This window comes from Brachionichthys hirsutus, chromosome 23 (genome assembly GCF_040956055.1).
Source record: "Brachionichthys hirsutus isolate HB-005 chromosome 23, CSIRO-AGI_Bhir_v1, whole genome shotgun sequence".
Lineage (NCBI taxonomy): Eukaryota > Metazoa > Chordata > Actinopteri > Lophiiformes > Brachionichthyidae > Brachionichthys > Brachionichthys hirsutus.
Window position 1 is genome coordinate 6,320,171 of NC_090919.1, and position 17,888 is coordinate 6,338,058.

At 46.3% G+C, this 17,888-nt stretch overlaps 1 protein-coding gene across 1 annotated transcript; it reads right to left on the reverse strand.

Annotated features, from left to right (window-relative positions):
• Positions 1 to 931: 931 nt before the first annotated feature.
• arsj (arylsulfatase family, member J) lies at positions 932 to 12,482 on the reverse strand. The gene is made up of 2 exons (XM_068756164.1): positions 12,172 to 12,482; positions 932 to 2,324 (listed from the first exon to the last, which is right to left on the reverse strand). The coding sequence occupies exons 1-2, from the start codon at positions 12,480 to 12,482 to the stop codon at positions 932 to 934; spliced, it is 1,704 nt and encodes a 567-aa protein (XP_068612265.1).
• Between the last annotated feature and the right edge of the window lie 5,406 nt (positions 12,483 to 17,888).

Genomic DNA, 17,888 nt, shown 5'->3' on the forward strand with positions numbered 1-17,888 from the left:
TGTAACTGATATCAGAATAAACTTAATCTGGTTCTGATTAAATGTTAAAGTTTGGGCCTTTCATTTCCTTGGCTCGCCTCACATCCAGGTTGGGCTGGTACCAGACCAGGCATAAACGATGCGAGGGAACAAAATCTATTATTCTCAAGTTCAGACATGCTGTTTATAAAACAATGTCCTCACGCATCTGTTTCTATGATACAGCGTCCCTGCAATCAGCAACATAAATACAACCATGTCTTATTTCTGTCACCACCGTGCACGCCAGGGGTTCCCAGCCTCGGGCACGAAACCTTGGATTATGAAATTTCGCAAAAATAAAAAATGAATACATTGAAATTGATGTATTTATGATTTGCTAATACCTTTAAACACAAATTCTACATTTGTAAATGTACGTTTTTTTTAAATTGTCTAATTTACACTTACTTTTGTGTAGTGCTTTCTCGAATTTATTATATATGGGTTTTCTTTTAATTATTATTCCTTTCCACATCATTCAAAAATGATCTTAAATGAAATTATTGCTCAAATTTAGTATAAATGCCATTCTTCATCTTCAGATGAGATATTATTTTGTAGGGGGTGTGAGAGCATTCAAAGTTTTCTATGGGTGAGAGGAATAGAAAAGGTTTGGGTCCCCTGATGTACAGCAACCATCGAGTGAGATTTAGTTTCTACTCTACAGAACAACCCAAAGGTGGTTCAAACATTCATTAAATGCCGCTAACATTAGCATGAGGTCTCAGTTGCGTCTGGGTTTGACAGTAGGGTTTCCTATTCTCTGGAAGCATTTAAAAGGTCCATCAGCTTACTCATGGAATAACTGGTGTCAAGTTAAAACTAACCGGAGCCTGAAGAGGCCAATCCTGAAGTAGGAAGCGTCAGTCCCTGAGAAAAGGCAACCAAAGTATTTCACAAATACTCTGGGCTACTCTTCAACCCTTCTTTTAGACTTTCTGTTCTTCGATTTCTTTTGCCATCTTTTTCCAAGATGATTGGTGAGTAAGTCGTATCGCTCATCCACCTGCTTCTCCTCCGCCTCGTCTTTGTACCAGGGACCCCAAACACCCCCATTGTACTGAGGGTTCGAGCGCAGGTCCTTAGCGGGGTAGCGTACAGGCACTGCTGTCTTGTTGTACTGCGATAATCGCATCAGCAACTTCTTCACTACGTGAGGATGGTGCTGGGACAGGTCCACTCGCTCATAAGGGTCAGCCGTGATGTTGAACAGCCAGAGGGACTTGCCCCGATCCCAACGGATGCGCTCGTTGTGCCATCGGTTGGATAGCTGTTGGTTGGAAAACGTCTGTGGGGGAACCCAGTCACTGTAGCCAGGGACGCCGGTCAGGAGCTTCCAGTGGCCCACCCGGAGGGCCGCCCGGATGGCCGTGTTCCAGATGCCATAACCAGCTTTCAACGAGCCATTCTTGGCTTTTATGTAGATTGGGTCAATGTTATGAAGAATGTCTTGGCGAGGAGATGGGCGGCCCTCACTGATAGCCTCCCAGACATCGTACCCATCCAGATTTAGATCTTCGTCTAAGGTCCCTTCCCCCAGGGTCACCAGCGTAGGGAACCAGTCAGTGATGTGGACCAAAGATCGACATTTTGTTCCTTTGTTCACAAGAAGCGGACTATGAACAAAGCCAACCGCTCTGATCCCACCTTCCCAGTAGGTGGCTTTACTCCCCCTTAATGGCCAGTTGCTACCACCTGCTAATGGCTGGCCACCATTATCCGAGGAATACACAATTAATGTGTTGTCATAGTAACCATAGCGTTTCAGTGCTACCGTGAGGTTGCGGATCGCCTCATCCAGGCAAGACACCATGGCAGCATATTTGCGACGGTGTGCATTCGGAATGCCCTTGTAGCGCTCGAGGTAGCGTGCAGGAACCTGTAGTGGGGAATGGACTGCCTGATAGGCTAAATAGAGAAACAGGGGTTGTTTGCGGGGGTTGTGATTGGCTAAAATGCTGATAGCCTTTCGAGTATACATCAGGGTTGAGTACAAGCCCCGGTCTTGCTCCCAAGCTGCCTCCTCCCCTTCGTACAAATCATAGCCACAAATGCCAGGCCCTTCACATTTGTAATGGCTGTAATAGTCCCCGCTTCCCAGCAGAGACCCAAAGAACGTGTCAAAGCCACGCTGGGTGGGCAGGCAGTCGCGCTTGTAGAATCCCAGGTGCCACTTGCCCACCATGTGGGTTGAGTAGCCTGCCTGCTTGAGCTTTAGGGGCAAGGTGACATTTTCCAGGGGCAGACAGTTGGGCTGGGTAGCTCGGATGATGGAGTGCTGAAGACCTGTGTGGATCTGATACCTACAAAATAAAAGCAGATATGACATCATTAGAAGGGACAATATGTTCATTCATTCATTTACACAAAAACAAATACATTTTCCATTACTTCTGTGCCTGAATAAAGCCTGCCTTTCCTTTCATCATGTCAAATTTTGTTTGCTTTTGTAAAGGAAGTGAACTCCTGGGCAAAAGCCACGTGTTTGATCCACCACTCTTGGGATTTTTTTTCTCTTTGAAAAATATGTCTTGTCGAGTTGCAATGAGTTGCAAATCATCTCATGTGGCAGAAATGTGTTGCCATCCACGGTGCGTTAGACCCTAGTGCAGGGGTGGGCAAACGTTTTGACTCGCGGGCCACAATGGGTTCTAATATTTCTCCGACCTGCCTCTCTCTCTCTCTCTCTCTCTCTCTCTCTCTCTCTCTACCCAGCCGGTCAGACAGATGGCCGTCCACCATGAGCTTAGGTTCTGTCCAAGGTTTCTGCCTGTTAAAGGGAAGTTTTTCCTTGCCACCGCTGCCAGAGTGCTTGCTCTTGTGGGTCAAGTTGGGTTCTGTGTTTCCCTGCAGGTCTTTCCCTGCTAATCCTATAAAGTGCCTCGAGATAACTTTATGTTGTGATCTGGCGCGATATAAACAAAACTGAATTTAATTGAATTTAATTGAATTTGACAAAGGGGCCGGGCCAGGAACAGATGGATGGAGTGTTTGTGTGGAACTAATATAAATGACACGTAAAAGCCATTACATGAAAGGATTTGGCCTTTTACAGGTAGCATTCAAGGGAAAAGGGAAAATGAAGATGAATTCTAATAAAATGTAATTTAATTATATAATTTGGACAAGTTTGGTGGGCCGGATTAAAAAGCCCAACAGGCCGTATATGGCCCGCGAGCCGTAGTTTGCCCATGCCTGCCCTAGTTCGTCTCATTCAGACGCAACAACCCATCTTCTGTGTCTGATGTACAGTAGATACTGACTGATATTTCAGTTAGAAGTTTAGTTTATTCTATCATCTTCTATCCATCCAGTAGGAAGCCATGGCATTCCAGCTGATGGCAGAGAGCCTTTACTTTCCTCGGCCACATTTATGAATTGGCTGCGTCTGAGAAAGTGCTGGAACGCCTTCCTCTACAACATTCTTCTGTCAAACTGTGAAGAGTTGTACAATTACATCATAAACTGCTCTAGATAGGATAATAAACCCTGCTTGAGTATTATGTCACAAGCTACTGCATAAAAAGTTTCTAAATTAAACAAAAAGCTGCTAATATGAAGAACTGGAGGGGGGATTTTCTTTTTTTACGAGGGTAAAAATATACAGAATATTTTGGATTTGAATCTGCATATTATTATATACAGTTTTAGTTTGAATGAAGCCTGTCCAAAGCAAACACAGAATGGTGCTTATACTGTAAACTGGCCAAACGCTGGCTAAACGTCAAATGCGATGAAAGGCGTTGGGTGGGTGGGGGAGGGGAAGCCCAGACCAAAAACACCAGACATGTCACTCAAAGCCAGGCAGGAAACCAAGTTGTGTCATGGAGCTAATAATGCTGCAGCAGCGATATTGGCAGCAAGCTAATGTCGTTTTATCTCGACTGTGATTTTTTATTTTGTTTTTTTGTACTTCCAGTCTTACTTATCTTTGTGTTTCGTTGGCTGTGATTTTTTTTGTTTGATTCCAGGATGTCCAGTCGTCCCTCCTCAGTACTTTATCTGAGTGTTTTGAGCTTTGCTTTATTAAAGACTGAATTATTTTTTGTCTCTGTCTCCACATTTTGGGGTCTTCATTCCCGCTGGTTCCTTATTGGAACCTGACAAGTCAAAAAATTGGTGCAATGTAACCAACTTTCATTAGCATTTATCTCAAAATGACAATCCATTGATTACTCGTTGGATTGGAACAATGATGTTCTTGATGAATCTGCACAATGCAAATGAAAACTAGAAGTACTATAGCTTGCTGATACCATCACCCCTAGTTAAAAAATGACTATGTTGGTATATATCAGGGGTGCTCATACATTTTCAGCATGCGAGCTACTTATAAAATGACCAAGTCACAAAGATCGACACACTAAAAAAATGCTAAACATAGAATTATATTCAAATATGTCGAGGATTCTTTATTTGCAATGTATGTTGAGGAACTGAGCGACACCGTGCTCAGGCGTTTAAACGCACTTGGAAAATGACATCGTGAAAAAAAGTCCACCTCCCATTCCGTATGAAAGTGATATGTTTTTGTCTTCTTACTTGGTCCAGCAACCTCAATCATTTTTGATGGTAATAAGCTTTATCAGTGGTTAACTCCGTCTCCGTTAATTCAAAACTCAGCAGCCAGATTATAATTCGGAACAGAGGCGTGATCGCATTACTCCTGTTTTAGCCTGTTGGCACTGGATCCCTTTATGCTTAGCGAGAGATTTTACTTTCAAGGCCTCACTCACAGCTATTTATCTGACCTTTGACCAGGAAACACCCGTGGTTCTCCGGCAGAGGTCTTTTATCTGTTCCAGGGGCCCAGCTGAAGACAAAAGGGGACAAAAGCGTTTTCAGTCAGGACCCTGAGGGTTTGGAACGATCAGCCAGAGCAAATCAAGGGCAGCCAAGTCAAATTATGACTTAAAACACCCTTAACCTACAGCCTCTCTTGACTTTGAGATACAGCAAAATTTGATATTTTAATTGTTTCTTTTTTGTCATAATTTATATTGAATATAAAACATGATTATTCAGGGGTTGTGTTTGAGGTTGACAAATCTTAAATAATCACAAATCCATCCACCTTACGTTTCATGGGTCTAATGGCGCCTATCCCAGCCGGCTATGGGCGAAAAGCGGGGTACACTGCAGACAAGACGCCAGCTCAATGCATGGCTAATCACAAATCATAAAGCATCAACTACTACAAAGTCTGGTCTGATTGGAAGCTGGGGGGTTGGAGGGTTGGTCGCAGAGAAGGGGACAGAGATGGAATGTAGTCTCGTTCTGTAAAGGAGACGGGCGATCAGATAAATACTTGGTGGGTCAATGGCAGAGGTTGGAAAGCTGGGACTTTGAAAGCAGCTCTCGGAGGCTCAGGACAAAGACATCTGACTTCATTCCAGTATTTCTGCCCCCATCTGCTTTGAGTGAACGCAAAACACCCCGGAGACATGGAACCAATTCAACCAAATGCCTCTTCTTCCCTATGTTGCATGTCTCTTGCAGCATCCTGAGGTTAGAAAAGCAGTCCAAGATGTCAGCAGGCAGAAGGGGAGTGAACAAAAGAATCTGGTTTAGGACTCCTGAAGATGATTCAGCTGGAGGAGAACCAGCAGGCGGTCAGACTTCTTAAACCTCCAATCAAATAAAAAACAAAACAATGACCGTACAAATATCCTCATAAAATTAAATGCTGTAGACTCATACTACAGTTTTAGCCTTCACACAGGTTACATACAAAGTCAATAGAAACGAGCAATTGAGCAAATAAAATTGCAAAAGCAACAAATCTTTTGGGCACTGCACAAGAGCAACAAAGCGAGAGATTACTCAAGCAGCGTTCTGCTCGCTGCTCCGTGCTGACTGGCTGCCGTAACCCGGAAGTGGCTGCTATTGTAGGTCGGAAAGTGGGTGCTGTTATATTCATCCATCCTCAACCTCTTATCCGGGGCGGGGTCGCAGGGGCAGCAGCCTAAGCAGGGAAGTCCAGACTTCCCTCTCCCTGGCCGCTTCTTCCAGGTCTTCTGGGGGTATTCCAAGGCATTCCCAGGCCAGCCGAGATACACCATCTCTCCAGCGTGTCCTGGGTCTTCCCTGTGGTCTCCTACTGGGGGCCTGAACACCTCACCAGGGAGGCGTCCTAAATAGATGCCCAAACCACCTCATCTGGCTCCGCTCAACGGCGGAGGAGGAGCCGCTCTACTCCAAGCTCTTCCCAGGTGACGGAGCTTCTCACCCGATCTCGAAGGGAGCGCTCAGCCACCCTAAGGAGGAAGCTCATTTCTGCAACGTTGTTCTTTCGGTCAATACCCAAAGCTTGTGACCACAGGTGAGGGTAGGAACGGAGATTGACCGGTAAATGGAGAGCTTTGCCTTTTGGGTCAGCTTCCTCTTCACCTCTTCATGGTGCTGTTATAAACAAGAAAAATTAAACAGCCGCTCACTGGAAACAAATAGGCAATCAGGCCTCCAATCTTAGCCAACATCTCGAGCTCAGAGGGCATCTAGACGATGACAGTTGTGAGACTTCCACAACAGGTAACAGCCGGTTACACTATTAGACATGCTGGAACAATACTATAGTCAATAAAGAACCAGAGCCTCTAACGAAAGGAAAGGGCCAATACACAAAGCAGATGCTAGCAGAAGCTACACATGTACAAAAGGTGAGTGGAGAATGTTTGTGTATGTGATGTGTCATCGCTTATACCCTTCCCCCCACCCGCCAAGACAAACTGGGTGGCAGACCCGCTCTCTTGGACAATCCTGTCCTGCACCCTGCAAAATGCCATCTGAATTTGATGTCTGTCAAACAGACAGACTGCTCGTTCTGGTTTTGGTTCCCACTTGGAGTAAAACCAATAATGTGACGAGCACTTTGGGTTGAACAAAGATAAAAGGTAATTTTGGCTTAGCAGCGGTACTAAATGGCTCACAGACATTCTAAACCGCTAATATGTGAGAATGCATTATCCCCTGTGGGACTCTGAAAGTCTAACTGATGCACTCCAGGATAATAACAAGGCACGGTTCAGAACACAATATCTTTATGCATAGCAAGACTTTGAGGTCGGGTCAGTGAATTCTAAACTAGACCACACTGGCCTGATGAAAGCCCAGATAATGTCTTGGTTTCATGAAGACTCTCTTGTCACTTTGTGGTCCAGGTAACAGCGCTCTGAAACCCAACTCCACCGATGAGCACTGGGGAATAGAGGCGCCATTGTTGCTCTGCCATCAGGCCCGGAAAGTTGACTGCAATGGAGCAAGAAATGGACGAGAAGGACACGGAGATTCAGAAGCAGCATGTGTTGGTGGGTGAAACAGCAAAGAATCATCCAAGCCCGATGTGGAAATGTGATCGTTTAATGAAAAAAAGAAAAAACGATTGTTTAATCCATCAAGGAAAATCCTGTATTACTAGAAAATTACTAAGAGTGCCGGCTTGTTGTCAATAATCTCTCGACTGTGGCTTATTGTGAATCACCTCCAATATTAAAATGAAAAACATCTGGCTGGAGCTTCCTGCTTGACGGAGCTGCACCCATCATCACACCCATCATCACCTGTGCTGCTCGGGACACCTGCTGCTCGTCTCATCAGCCTCACGGGACATATACTCCGCTCAGCCCTCGGTCCTCTGCCAGGTCAAGATAAAACGCTTGATAGATGTAAAATCCTCCTTTTACAATACTGCCACCCAAGGGTGGAACTGTTTGACTCCTGCCCTCAAAACATGCACCTCGGTGGCCTCATTCGAAACAGCCCTGAAAATTCACCTTTCAGGGGGGCAGAAAATGCCAGTAAATGAAAATGACTTCCTCTTAGACAGCTCAGGCACATGTGTTCATAGCTGTGTGTCTATCAGTCATTATCAATTCAGTTTTTACAGTTCTTTTGTCATTCTTCAGCTGTGGTGGGACAGTGATTTCATACTAGGAAAAATAATTTGTTGAACCTGCGGTGATAAAGAAGATTGTTATACAACAAAAAGTGAAAAAAACAGAATAAGAATAACCACCATATGTATTGTACATGTATGTGTTATATCCATGCCCTCAGGAGCCCCAACCCCTTCTTGTGCAACTCCTGGGGCTTTGGGCTGTGCTCACATTCCAGAAGGTTACAGGCATGTAATGAGAATGTCATGCAAAGTGCAGCCTGTGATTCCTCCGCAAATGAGTCAAATCTGCCCGAGGTCCGAATGGGGAACGGTACAACACGGAGCGTGGACACGTTCAGATCCCTGCAGTGCTTCTCCTCGACATGCAAAGGAGTTCACAGGGGAGGGAGGTCCTGACTTCGTAGGTTTGGGGCACCTGAATGACAGTTCTATGTCTTTCGTATTTACGAGACCTTAAAATAAGTGAAGTAACTACAAATCTCTGGAAGTGTTCCCTCCTTCCCTATAGCGTCTCCCATGTCCAGCGAGACTGATTTACAGCTTATTCTAAAGTGATCAAGGGTAGAACTCAACAGAATAGGTCTTGTTCTTGGGTTATGCTCGGGTATCCTGCATCCAACAGTAGGCGAAGTCTCTTTCGCTGCAGCTCAGTCCTGTGTCTTTGGTGCATTCCTGGATTGAAACGCTGGAATGACGAGTTAAGGAACTGTAATCATGCTCTGTTGTTTATTTACACAACCGCTGAGCCACAAGGCCAAATCACACACGCCATTAAATTCAAATGACCTGACTCTGCCAGTTGCCCAGGTCTCACAAGACAAGTGCACTGGCGACTCCTCCAACCACTTGGACCCGGAGCCTACTGCTCAGGCTCTTCTCTTGTATTCCTGCTCCATGTCCTCCTCACATATGGTTTGAATAAACAGCCCAAATTCTGCATTTAATCAAAGTCAGGCCTGCAAGACTTCATCCTACTAAGCCTGTCCTTTCGGCGGTCTCTTCATTTGCCTTCTCACTATCGCTTTGCTGATCTGTCAGTCTTGCTCCCTCAAGTTATGCATATTAACGATTCTAAAAGGTGAAGAAAAAAGTGCTGTCACTTTAAGACTTCTTTTTCAATGAGACGTCCAGACCCTCGCAGGACAGACTGATGTGGGGTAAGAACGGGAAGCAGAGGAGTGTGAGATGAATGTGGACAGATGTGAAGAGTGGGAATGAATAGACAGTGAGGAGTCCAATGGACGACAACATAAGAGCACAGCGTTCGAGGACGACAGTGGGACTGTGATCCTCATCCACACTTTACCCAGAGCACAATCAATCCTGGATTTGTCCAGACAGGCAAGTCCCGAGCGCTCCGACGGCCATCTGTGATGATCGGCAAAGATCAGGAGGACTGAAGAGCACAAAAAAAATTACCCTCTGGCTTTAAGCCTCTAATCTCATCAGCACAGTTTAAGGAAAGCCAGACAGGTTGAAATTCTTCCCAGGCGGGGGGCCGGGGGGGGGCAGCATGGAAATATTTTCCCAAGCCCTAGACTGAAAGGTAAAAGTATGTTGGTACGGTTCCAACAGCAGCTGCAGGCCAACGCCTTGAAATCTTCGCTCACTTTCGGTAAGCTTTTCGATTCGTGAAGGTCACGTGGTAATAATTCAGTCTCACTAGAGCACCAGCATTTCAGGCCAAAACAGCTGGCTGATTTTCCCACAGCAGCATTTACAGCCCCCCCAAAGTCTCCAGACTCCACCGACATTAAAAAACATTGGATTGGATGTTGCACGTTTTGCATTTATGTTGTAACAATTAAGCACGTTTTGGGTTAGGGTCTTATCTCAAACTCAAATACTGCTCTTTAGTTGCATTGCTCCGGTTCTTGGGCCGAATATGATGTCATCCATGTCATTTATTGGACACACCCCTTGCCTCTTGGCCAATCTGGGACAATCAACTGGCCTTAAGGCCCAACTCATCCTTTTGTGTGCAGAGGTCATATTTTGTTCCCAGGTGCTCAACAAAACAGGACTTCCAACCCTGGTGGAATAATAATGCCAATGATAATGCGCAGGTTTGGCTGGGTGAACTCTGATCAGGGTCTGCTGCAACATATCCCGCTTGCAGCCCACAAGACCCAAAGAGAACAAAGAGGCCCGACGCCACGAGACACCTCCGGAGGCTCTGCGTCCAGAACTCCACAGGTCAGAGGATTCTGGGTTGCATGAGGCGATCCCATGTTGCTCTATGTGCAAACTGTAGCTCCACTCCGGCGTGAAGCTGACAGCAATCTGTCTGGAACGAGTTTCTGATATCATCAGTTGGAATAACAGTGAGTGGAATCCTCTCAGGGTATTTTTGAGTCACATGTAATCATTCAGTGATTAATGAGGCAGGGCAGCCAATAGTGCACAGCCAATAGTGCACAGCAGACACCTCCAGCAACCGTAGCAGAAGAAACACACTAATAATAAAACGTGATCGTATTCAGTGAGCATGCAACTGCGCTCCGATGCAGGTGGTTGCTGTGGTCACAAGTTGAAACAGCCCATAAAAATGTGATCACGCTCTTACAAAGTGCTTACGCTTTGAATTCGACCCATCGCTTAGCGTGACATTGGCTCTGTGCTACTGGGCCGGCGAGGCCTTCTGCGCCGTGGTTCTCAGAGCCCGTCCGGTCTGATGTTAAGGACGCTGAAACACACGCAAGCCTGGCAACCTCCGTTGATGTCAGAGACTGTTCAGGAAGCGGCTGCACTTATTCATTATTGTCTCGGACGCCTGACAAAACACAGCGATACCCATCGAGCGCCCTCCTTTTGAGCTGAGGCGAGCAGAAGGCGGAGGCAGTGAAGAGAAGCCCTGCTGGCACCAGCTCCAACACCTGCACCCCATGGGGGGGTTTGGCTTGCCCTTCAAAATTAATCTCATTGATGAATCTAAATTCTGCCAGACTAATACAGGCTGTCCTCGCTTAACGACGACTCGGTGTTACAACGACATGAATCGCTGTTAGGACGAGCAACTAAAACCACTTGGTGCTGGTGAAGATACTGTTGCACCCACAGCTGCCCTGGGGTAGATCTGCCCTCCTGATCACCACCGACATTCACACTCACTCACTACATTCACACAGGCAATGTGGGCGAAGAGTCTTGCCCAAGGACACGACAGCGAACACATGTGCCGGAGCCTGGAATCGAACCACCGACCTCTCGATCATAGGATGACCCTGCGCCACCGTCGACCCCACGAATGACACGAAGCAGCGATGCCGCAAAAGAGTCCGCTGATAGAGCCAATTCTGTTAACATTGTTGGTTTTAACACTTACATTTATTCTTCATAATTTCATTTATTATTTTAAAAATGTCATTTACTTATTTGTTTGTTTTCGAAGAAGCATAAGATGAGCATAAGCCCGACGGAAAACAAAAGGGCTTAGACTGAAGCTAAAAGCTTATAGCTGCCCAACCCTTACCCGTTGTTGACTTTCCCGAACAAACAAACAAACAAACAAACAACAACAACACCCAATTGGTGAATCTAGCATCGGAAAACTTCGTAAGTCAGTTTCTACAGCACCGTTAATCGAGTCATCAAACAATATATAAATGTTCTTTTCTTTTAACTTTCGGTCCAGTCTGTCTTTCTGACACATAAAGTACTTTAACTTTCTCTTAAATTGACCATCATTTATACTTTGTTTCATCACCTTGTTCCACAGCTTCACCCCACAGACAGAAACTTTTCAGAGGGGTTTGTACTCGAGGTTGTTTTAAGTGCCCCTGAAGTCAAACCCTCCTTCTCTAGCCATGGACATTTTTTTATATATTACCTGGAAGTAAATTGTTTCTTGCTTTATACATTATTTGTGCTTTTTTTTTTTATTCTACTAAGTCCATGAACTTCAATGTCTGCAACTTTAAAAACAATGAGATCATAATAACCGACATTATTTACTACGCAAATTGTCCTTTTTTGCTGTGTGCATAATGTCTGTCGAGTACTCTCGTCAGTATTTCCCCACACAACAAGTCAAATAGGTAGTACAAGTGTGCAGTACAGAGAGTAAAGGGATACTTCTCGTTTTACCAATTATACTTTATATTATTATTGAATAATCTAAGATTATGAGTAAGAACACACCAGGATATAATTGATCATCAGTTCATTAGATTTAGAGAGTCAGTATTATTGATTGGGTGGGGGCAGCAAATCAAGTTGTACTTTGGGGGGGGGGGGGGCTGCGCACTGTGTACCTGCCGGTCATGAGCTGGCTCCTGGAGGGGCTGCAGAGTGGCTGCACGTAATAATTCTCCAGCTTGACCCCCTGCGCCGCCAGCCGGTCCAGGGTGGGGGTCTTGATCTCCGAGCCGTGGTACCCCACGTCGCGGAAGCCCTGGTCATCCACCAGAATGAAGACGATGTGCGGCCGAGAGCCCGTCTTCCCGAACGCGTTCCCTCCGCTGCGCATCCGGGCGTGCCAGTTTTCCCACGACACGTGAACGCACCACGTTTGAGAGACGATGAAGCTGAGGAGGAAACTCACCGGGACCCACGAGCGCGACATGTTTCAGCCGGATGCAGAGCCCCAGGCTCGGTTACCGTCGGTCAGCGGGACGGCAGCGCGTGGGAATCGGGCTCGCATCGTGTTCAGGGTCTCCGAGTGCTAAAAGCCCACTGACAGCGTGGGTTTGTGGCAAAGAGAAGCTTCCACAACGCAGCCCGCAGCCTGCGAACCTGCACGGTGGCTCGTCTCTGCATTCACCCAGGCTGACGTCACGAGTCGCACCAATCCTCCGGAGTCCGGACTGACCGTGAAGCAGCCGCGCAGCGAGTCCACGGCAGATGTCCCGCATCCTGTTTGACAGCCAGAGCCCACGGAGCTGCGCGTGAACGCTGGCGTGAACGAGCGCAGGTTCCCAGCGCTCCTCTGTGGAACGATGCGTTCACGAGCACCTCGGAAGCCTCTGCTCCGGGGACCGGGAGGAGTTAAACTTGCACCCAGCTGACGTGTGGTACTTACGTAACGTTGATATGACGTCGATGAGCGGCGAGAATAAAGTTCCATTCATCCCCCCACACCCCCTTTGGGTGAATGCTTTCACTGGTGTTTTTCTTAAACGTTCCTGAATCATGTTGGGGGGGGGGGGGGGAATGACACAAGAAAGCCACTCAGCGCTGGAGCGGATCTATTAAAGGTGGATCCAGGACTTTGTGTTTCTGTACATTGAACCTTTTTAATCATTTAATCATCAGAAATAAACTGCGAGAAAGGGAAAGTTAACTTTTTGATTGGCTCCTGTAAAAAAGAAAAGGGTTGGATTCAGGAATCTGTTTCTAATGTTGCAACATTGTAAGAGAAGATAAGTTCTTGCCATTTTTTATGTTATTTTTGGCAATAGACAAAGTACAGTTGGGCAGGTTACCATCAACCTGGGTGGGACGTGGATGACATCAGCAAACCCACTGACTCACTTTTCCTTAAATTCCTTGAACTTCCTTTAGGTCGGGCGTTTTTCTCAGCTATGCATAAACTATTTGACGAATTCTCGTAAAACTGGGCGGAAGAGCGGAACAAAATGTCCAAAGCGGAGAATGAATCTTGGAATACATCCAGATGGAGTGGTGTCTTTTTGTTTTATTTTTATCTTACTTTGACAGAGCCATTTAAATGGTGCACAATTCTGTCCTCGTTGCTGTTTACGATGTAACGCCCAGTGGAACACTGACAAAGCTGTCCAATGTTCATGGGGGGACGAGACAGGGTGAGCAGGGACGCCTTCCGGGGTGGGGAGGAGGAGCTGGCTTCCAGGTTCAGATAATTCAGTTTTATTACCCTCGCTGAAGGGGAGGCGAGGGTATTGCAATTGGGTGCGTTTGTCTGTCTGTTTGCTTGTTTGTCTGTTTGTCTGTCTGTCTGTCTGTCTGTTTGCTTGTTTGTCTGTCCGAGCGCATAACTCAAAAACTAGTAGCCCAATCGACTTGAAATTTTTACACAAGCAAGGTTCTGTCCGTGGTTCGGTCCTCCACGAGAATGGCGTTGATCCGGATCTGGATCCAGATTCTAGAATTATCTTTTTACATCTGGAATTGTGCCTGTGCTGTAAACTGCCACTTTAAGAGGGAGGGACACGAATGGCATGATGGGAAAAAGAGTCCAGAAGGAGTCTTGTAGTACGTTCCGGAGCAGCAAGCTAGAGCAGGTTTGGCCCCTCTGATCCGAAAGACCTGCAGGGAAACACAGAACCCAACTTGACCCACAAGAGCAAGCACTCTGGCTTACCAGATAACCAATAGAACATGTAGTTCCTAGCATAGCAGTTTATAACATAAAACCAGGGACACAAGTAACTAAAGGAATCACATAGAGACAGCTCAAAGAACGGACTCAATATGACATCATGAGGACAGACGGACAAAAATGTTGCAAAGCCTTTCCATCATGCTTGATATGCTTTGAAAGAGACAAACGGTGTTTAAAAACAGTAACGGGTGAAGGACAATGAAAAGCAACGAGGGGAGAACCCACAGACTCAAAGGAATCGAACCCGGAACCTTCTTGCTGAGGAGCAAACCAAACATGACTCGTTGATTATCTCCAAAGGAACAGCTCAGTGACTCCACCCAGCTTGTACGTCAAAACCAACGATTTCAGAAGATCGTTCTGCGTCACGTTTTTAAGTCCTCAGCGTAGCTTCTAAACCGAAGCGCTGGAGCTCAGTCTGTCTCTGGAAGATGGACAAGCTTGAACATGCGTTCACACCCGATCAGCAAGATCTCACTCTCTCTGCATAGTTCAGAGTTTACCTGCGACAGCACGCACACAATGCAGCGGTGTGTGTGTGAGCTGCAGCAACAAGCGCCTCAGTGTCACGATGTCTCTCGCTTCACACGCAGGTCTGCTGCATGTCCTGCATGTCCTGCATGCAGCTTGAAACTATAGTGAATAAAAAGGGGTTTATATAATGTCTTTACTAACCGGTCTTGAATGGTTTAGAAATAATGAGATCATGATTTCATCTCAGCACATGTCTGTCGATCCAGTCCAGAAATCAAAATGGCATTTAATAATCTCATCAAGCTGTAAAATATATGTTGCTGGCAAAGTCCGGGAGAAACGTGCACATGGCTCAAATGTCCTCAAATCAGTTGAGGACATTCCTCCAACAAGGACAGACATTCTTTAGGTTGTCCCACCCTGATTCAAGATCGCTTTCTCAGATTTCATTTTGACTAACTGTTGAGCAAGGAGTTTAATATTTAGGCATATACACAGTTTGTATGTTCGCCCCGTGTCCGCGTGGGTCTTCTCCGGGTTCTCCGGTTCCCCCCCACCTCCAGGAAACATGGCATTTATGTGAAGTGGGCAGACCAAAATATTGTCCGTAGGCGTGAGTGGTTGTTTGTCCTTTGCGTGGCCATGCGACGCACTGGCGATGTTTCCGGGGTGTACCCCGTCTCTCGCCCAAAGGAAAGATGAGATCCAATTCAACTCATTTTTATTTCTGTAGCGCCAGATCACAACAGAAAGTCATCTCAAGGCACTCTACAGGTGTAGCAAGGAAAGACAGAACCCAATTTGTCCCACAGAGCGAGAACGTTGGCAACTGAAGTGAAGGAAAAACATTCCATTAACAGGCAGAAACCTTGAACAGAACCTAAGACTCGTAGTGGACGGCCATCTGTCTGGACTGGTTGACCAGAGAGAGAGAGAGCGAGAGAGCGAGAGAGTCAAAAACAAAGAGAGACAGAGAACAGGAGCAGACAAAACATCATGTATTTATATAACGTCCAATAATTCACAACGTCAGCCACGTTCTAAAGAGCCGCTGTATAAAAGTATAAATACTAATGCTGGCAATCAGGATTTAAGATCCAGCAACACCCGTGACCCGCATGGTGGAGAATGAAAGAATGAAAGTACTTTTAAAAACTAATTAATGCATTTCCTTTAGCATTATGCATAAAATATCAGTTATTATTTTACAGATGTTTCACTAATCTTACAGATAATTTTTTTTTTTTTATCACAGTAAAAAAGTTATGATTATAATGTAAGACACTGGATACCTTCAACCACGGTGGCAGAAGCAGAGAACAGAGACAGAAGCCCCCAGAAGAGAACGAGCAGGAGACAGAAAGGTTCACGGCTAAAAATATTCAAGCTGATTTCAGCCCATCATGAGCCGACCCGAGGGGCATGAAAGAGGCCCCCTAAATATCAGGCCCTGTCTCATCCGATGTGTTTGTTGAGTCGCAGGGGGGTGCAGTAGCCGCCTCTACCTGGTGCTATTCCATCGCTGCACAGCTCCATACGATCCTGGGCCGCCGGAGAAAGAGGCCGCCTGTAAGTCCGTGAATCGGGCAGGAGGTGTCTGAGGGGGGGGGGGGGGTGGGGGCTTAGAGTGCGACTGTGAAAGACCCTCACATAGCAGAGCTCTTGGGGTTGTGGATGTAAATGCATGCAGGCTCAGACACACCCAGCAGCCCAGCAAATCTGTGACATGAATGCATTTCCCAGTTGGAACGCTAAGTTGACAGATTGGCCAAAACAAGTCGACACATGATACCAGAATCAACGTATGGATCACGGCACAGCCTGGTTGAATGGACTATATTCAAGAGATAGAACCTGAGCTGAATGCAGTTTGTCTAATGAGCCCTCCCCATCTGCAGTGGGGGGCACAATCCATAAGCATGCTAATCCTTGGGAGGGAGTGGGAGGAGCTCAGGTTAAGGTGTCCTTACCCTTGATCCTACAGGAATCAAGGTGCACTAAAACATTTGCAATATCCCTTTAGTCCATCCATACACAGATAAGCCGCTGTGAGGCTAACAACGTTAGCGCCTCAATCTTTAATTTAAGCACTACATCTGCTGGGCCATACTGGCATCAAGGTTTTAGGACTCCTGGGTTCTAACGGTTCAAACGAGAAAGTCAAACGGAACCCAGACTGCAGGCAATGAAGGTTAAAATCAGAGGCGCTGATGACTTCTGGAGACTGGGCGTATATAAAGCGCCGTAAACTGAGGAACAAAGACCCAACAGGGCCGATCTGACCTGGTTGATAGGCAGGGCGTTCAGACCTGTATTTCTCCAGCAGCAGTCGTCTTGCTGCTGGAGCCACAACCTTCTCAACCAGGCTTGGCCAGCAGCAACATTTCCATCCTAACACAAACTTCCTGCCAGCGTTTAAGCCGTAACTCTTCTGGACGCACTTACTTATGCATGTCGACATTTCCACGCAGTCCCAAAGTTTAAACCAATATGGCGGAATGACCCCGGAGTGTAAAAGGAGTCGGCGGCGACGCGCTGACATGGAGATTATAGATGACCTGCGTGATGTGTAGAAGTCACCCGACAGGTGGAGCCTCCACGGCTGCCGCTCTTTGTCTCAAAGCAGAGGTCAACCCATCTGACACAGAGCGGGTACCTTCTGAGCATAGACGAAACCGCATAGCGATCCAGACATGCGTCAACGCTGATGCAGAACTGTCAGCCTGCGTAATTAAAACGGCATGTTAAAGATTAGCTGTCGAACAGTAGCCTTAATAAATGGAACAAAAGAAATGTAAATGTCTGTCACCTTGCTGTCGTACGTTGGCAGACCCAACGCTGCTCATGAAACTTCAGCGACTTCGACTTGGGGAGTAAAGGCAATCGAAATTCAGTTCTGAGAGGAACTCCCAGAAGGCCTTTCTCCAGAGCACTTTGGCCAAAAAGACCATTGGAGTGACATATTTATGTAGAAGTATCCTCGCCTCGCTATTTCAGTCATGGCAACCTTTACCAGATTAAGTCAAATGGATGCTCGTCCTTAATCTCTGGAGACTAACTTCAAATCAATCAGCAATCGTCCTCATGTTTGTCTTTCTGTTGATTTGACCGAGCGCTCCTTAAATGTACGTTTTGCGTTGCGCACAAATAAAGTGCTTATGAAGCGAACTCGACAGGGAAGTGGAAATGTGTGTG

Bases quoted from the DNA above. Each gene is read 5' to 3' on its own strand.
- arsj (XM_068756164.1), bottom strand. From the start codon at position 12,482: ATGTCGCGCTCGTGGGTCCCGGTGAGTTTCCTCCTCAGCTTCATCGTC. The intron at 2,325-12,171 runs GTACACAGTGCG...TTTATTTTGTAG, and splicing joins AGCCAGCTCATGACCGGCAG to GTATCAGATCCACACAGGTC.